Source organism: Aristolochia californica, unplaced genomic scaffold (assembly GCF_029961685.1).
Source record: "Aristolochia californica isolate CCGP_79_NKW_82.1479 unplaced genomic scaffold, dmAriCali1.0.hap1 SCAF_2, whole genome shotgun sequence".
In the NCBI taxonomy this organism is placed as follows: Eukaryota; Viridiplantae; Streptophyta; class Magnoliopsida; order Piperales; family Aristolochiaceae; genus Aristolochia; species Aristolochia californica.
Window position 1 is genome coordinate 35,840,362 of NW_027181881.1, and position 4,612 is coordinate 35,844,973.

General features: G+C 43.6%; 1 protein-coding gene across 6 annotated transcripts; it reads left to right on the top strand.

Moving 5' to 3' along the window:
* The first annotated feature begins 255 nt into the window (after positions 1-255).
* Positions 256-4,382, top strand: LOC137955912 (phosphatidylinositol 4-phosphate 5-kinase 6-like). 6 transcript variants are annotated; one of them, XM_068803129.1, is made up of 8 exons: positions 256-1,609; positions 2,086-2,253; positions 2,345-2,510; positions 2,586-2,702; positions 2,791-2,984; positions 3,073-3,212; positions 3,321-3,402; positions 3,733-4,382. In XM_068803129.1, exons 1-8 carry the CDS (start codon positions 444-446, stop codon positions 4,016-4,018), a joined length of 2,319 nt encoding a protein of 772 aa, XP_068659230.1. In that variant the 5' UTR covers positions 256-443; the 3' UTR covers positions 4,019-4,382. The 6 variants fall into 6 exon arrangements, with proteins under 6 accessions (XP_068659230.1, XP_068659232.1, XP_068659233.1 ...); XM_068803131.1 differs by having other exon boundaries at positions 3,342-3,402; XM_068803132.1 differs by having other exon boundaries at positions 3,351-3,402.
* Positions 4,383-4,612: the final 230 nt, after the last annotated feature.

Sequence of the window (4,612 nt, forward strand, 5' to 3'; positions counted from 1 at the left end):
AGGCGAGGGAACCGGGACTCAAGCTGGTTGGACCAAAAATTGAAACCCACAAACCCAGAAAACAAAACAGGGACATCAACACGCAGACAATTTTTTTTCTTTGTTTCTTCTTCGCTCCTTCGTAATTGGTCTGGAACTTCGAAGGAAGCAGAGGAGACCGGAGAGAGACAAAGCTCTGTTTTTTTTTTCCTCTCTTTCTCTTGTTTTTGTTATTTGGGTTTCGTTATTATGATACCGTCACCCATACCAGAAGGAATAGCAATCAAAACTTAGAAATCTAAAACTGAGAAAGGAAAGAAAACATGACCTGTTACAGGAGGAGGTCTCTGTAGCGGAGAGTCGTGCAGGGATGACGAAGGCAGAGAAGATGCCAAGATTTGTGTGATCAAGGAGGGGGAGGGGTAGAGGAATATTGAACCGGATAGTGAGGCTAACCTTAGATAATGCACAAGCTAGAACTGAGGGCGAAAGCGAAAGCGAAAGCCTGGGAGTCTACCGTCCGGCGCACACAAGCAGCGGGCAAGAGACGTGGCACGAGCATTTTTCCCTCAATGTCGGTAGCCCACGCGGACGACGAAGAGGCCGGCGGTAGCTCTGAGCTGGTCCACGCCGATAAAATTCTCTCTAATGGAGACATCTACACCGGACAGTGCCTTGACAATCTCCCGCATGGTGTGGGTAAGTTTCTCTGGGCGGACGGTAGCATGTACGAGGGGGAGTGGTGCCGCGGCAAGACGATGGGCAAGGGCAAGTTTTCATGGCCGTCCGGGGCCACCTACGAGGGCGAGTTCAAGAGCGGTTATATGGATGGCTTTGGGACCTACACCGGCTCCGATGGCGATACTTATCGTGGCCACTGGGTCATGAACCTCAAGCACGGTAAGGGGAAGAAGAGTTACTCCAATGGCGACTACTACGAGGGCGAATGGCGTGGTGGGGTACAGGACGGCCACGGTAAGTACGTCTGGAAGAACGGTAACGAGTACGAGGGGCAGTGGAAGAACGGGATGATCTCGGACAAGGGCTCTCTGATATGGACCAATGGCAACCGTTACGTCGGCTCCTGGGAGGAGGGACTCCCCAAGGGCGAAGGGAGATTCCTCTGGGCTGACGGCAGCTTCTACGTCGGGACTTGGAGTAAGGACCCCAAGGAGCAAAACGGCACCTACTACCCCTCTACCGGTGCCTCAACCGTGGGCAATGTCGATTGGGATCCGCAGGAGGTCTTTTCCGTCGACTTGAACGACTGCAAGATTTGCCCCGGGGAGAAGGTCTCGCTTATGCCTTCGCAGAAGACGCTGAATTGGTCCGGAGTCGAAGCGGAGTTCAAGCAGAAGCAGGCCGTCTGGCGAACAAGGAGGGGATCCTACGGTGATGCGCCACCAAGGAAGAGCACCGGCGGATACGATGGTAGGTCTATTTGGGACGGAGATGGGGATAGTTCTGACATGGGGGACTATAGGGATGGTGATGATCGGCTTGAAGAACCGGGGACTGCTCGAACCATGAATGCCAGGGACTTCCCCAGGGAGATGAAGAAGCAGGGTGAGACCATCTCCAAAGGGCACAAGAATTATGAACTCATGCTCAATTTGCAGCTTGGAATCAGGTAACGAGATCCCATTTCATGCCGTCTTTTCATTTTTTGAGTCGCTTTATTGATTCTATTGTTTTATCTTCCCCTGCCCCCTGCCCCCTCCCTCCCTCCCCCTTCAATGCTAGTTTTGCACTTATTACTCAAATTTCATTTGAATTCAATGTTAGATTGCTTTGTTGCAAATACTGGTGTTTGTTTATCCCGAAATTCTTCCGAAGCCTATCAACGGATGCCAAACAAATCCCCCTTGTATCAACAAACATATCTGTTGTGTGCTTTGTGAATGAATCAGTGATTGGTGTTGCTTGTTGCTCAGCTGTTCAGACTCTTCTCATAGTTTTGTCTTTCTCTCCTGTGGTGTTTGGAACTTCCCACCAATTTCGTAGTCCATGAATATCTTTTAAGAGATGGGAGTATGATCTTAACCTAAACTATCAGCACTTTTAATCTTCTTTCACCACTACCATCAATATGGACTGGTGGTACAGGCACTCTGTAGGAAAATGTGCTCCTGCTACTTCTCTTGATCTTAAAGCCTCAGCCTTTGACCCCAAAGAAAAAGTATGGACAAAATTCCCGCCTGAAGGATCAAAACACACTCCACCACACCAGTCTTCTGACTTCAGATGGAAAGATTATTGCCCATTGGTTTTCAGGTCAGCCCTTAAAAAAAGTCTTTTTATATCATACAAAACTTAAGTTTTGTTGTTCTCTTATTAATACTCTCTCATATGTATTATTTATTAGGACCCTTCGTAAGCTTTTCAAGGTGGATCCAGCTGATTACATGTTATCAATATGTGGCAATGATGCCCTCAGAGAGCTTTCATCGCCAGGAAAAAGTGGGAGCTTCTTCTACTTGACCAATGATGATCGTTACATGATAAAGACAATGAAGAAATCTGAAGTAAAAGTAAGCTTGTTTTTGCGTTGTTTTTGCTGTTAGTTCTCTATGTTTGCTGGCTTATTCAGTTCATGACATGGGCAGGTCCTCCTAAGAATGCTTCCAGCTTATTACAATCATGTCCGAGCCTTTGAGAACACTTTAGTGACTAAGTTCTATGGCTTGCACTGTGTGAAATTAACTGGCACCAATCAAAAAAAGGTAGTCAGCAAGGATATTAAACAAAACCCACTATGTGCTGTGTGGTAGGATACTGTTTTGACTGATATCTTCTGTATTGCTGAGCCAGGTCCGATTTGTCATTATGGGTAATTTGTTCTGCACTGAATACACCATTAACAAGCGTTTTGACTTGAAAGGGTCTTCCCATGGCCGAACAACAGATAAGCCTGAAGCAGAGATTGATGAAAACACAACTCTCAAAGACCTTGACCTCAATTACATATTTCGATTGCAGAAGTCTTGGTTCCAAGAGCTCCACCGGTAAAATTAGATTGAATTTTAAAATCTGATTTCTTAATTCCTTTAAAGACTGAGAGTGTAATTAATTGTACAAACTGTCCTTTGACAGGCAAGTTGACCGAGACTGTGAGTTCCTTGAACAAGAGAGGATCATGGATTACAGTCTCTTGGTGGGCCTCCATTTTAGAGAACCCTCTTTCTTGAAGGAATCATCCGAGTCTCGCACACCTGGCACTAGAACTCCAAGAGGTTATTACTTATTACTATTGCAAGATTTTTTTACCTATTGGATTCTCTAATGGAACTGTTAACCTAGTTCCTTGACCAACAGTTACAAACTGGTCTTCTTTTGTACAGGTGGCTCTGAATCTGACTCAGCTGATACAGCTCCCCGTCTTTCAAGAGTAGACATGGATCAACTTCTTATTGATCCCAACCGGTACAAGTTTTAGCAAAACAGTAAATCTTCGCAAAATTGTTTTGAGTTCTACTAATATGACAGAGCTTCTATATATAATGCATTCTTAACAAGTGATTATGTTTTAGATAAAATTTAACTATTTCTGGTTATAGCACAATCTGTAAATTTGTTCTAATTGTTGCAGGAATACTTTTAATATGGTTAAGATGTTTCTATTGATGACATCCAAAAATTTCTATCAGAATGTGACATTCTATGTCTATGTCAAGATTTTTTCAATACCTCATTGTACTATTTCAAGGCCTGTACCATATGTGCATATTTAGGGAATGATTCCGTTTTCTTTAGGTGGGCTACCATCAGACTAGGCATAAACATGCCAGCTAGGGCTGAACTCACACTCAGAAGAAGTGATTGTGATACTCTAATGGGGGAACCCACAGGTGAGTTGCTTGATGTGGTCTTGTTCTTCGGCATAATTGACATACTCCAGGATTACGATATAAGCAAGAAGCTTGAGCATGCCTACAAGTCCATCCACTATGACCCTACCTCAATATCAGCTGTTGACCCAAAGCAATACTCCAAACGCTTCCGTGATTTCATATACAGAGCTTTCACAGAGGACACATGAAGAGCCATCTGCGAAGATGCTTCCAAATCAAACTGAATTATGAACCTATCCTCATAGCAGGTGGGACACAAAATCCTGCACACGGATGTTGGTGTCTTCGTGTATAGTATGCTAATGGAGCCATTAACATAGCCTCTGGAGCAGTGTTTGGTGACACCAAATTGTGTGCCACATAGTTCAGCAAGGCTCTTCTTTCTCAATTTATTAACTATAGAAATGTCTCTTATTATATTCTATGGTGTCATCATTTTTCTGGTAGAAGTATAGTTAAACGGTGCAACAAGGAGCTGCACCAACCCATTCTTGTTGTATATCTACCTGAGGGTAAACCTATCCACATGCATTCTTTTTGTACCTAATTCATTCTCAGAAGATTAACAAGAGTCTCTGGGGTTTTGTCAATTTTTACAATAAAATGTACAGAGAAATTGGAAATGAGCAGGTTTTTTTTTTTGTCTTACAACTCTGTATTATGTTAGTTGAAAGAATTATACATTGTTCATCCTTGTATTTTTGTTTTATTACACCATATCAGCATTTTTTAACAGCTATCCGCCTCTCTCAATTTAATCTGCTTGAATAAATTGAGAAGTA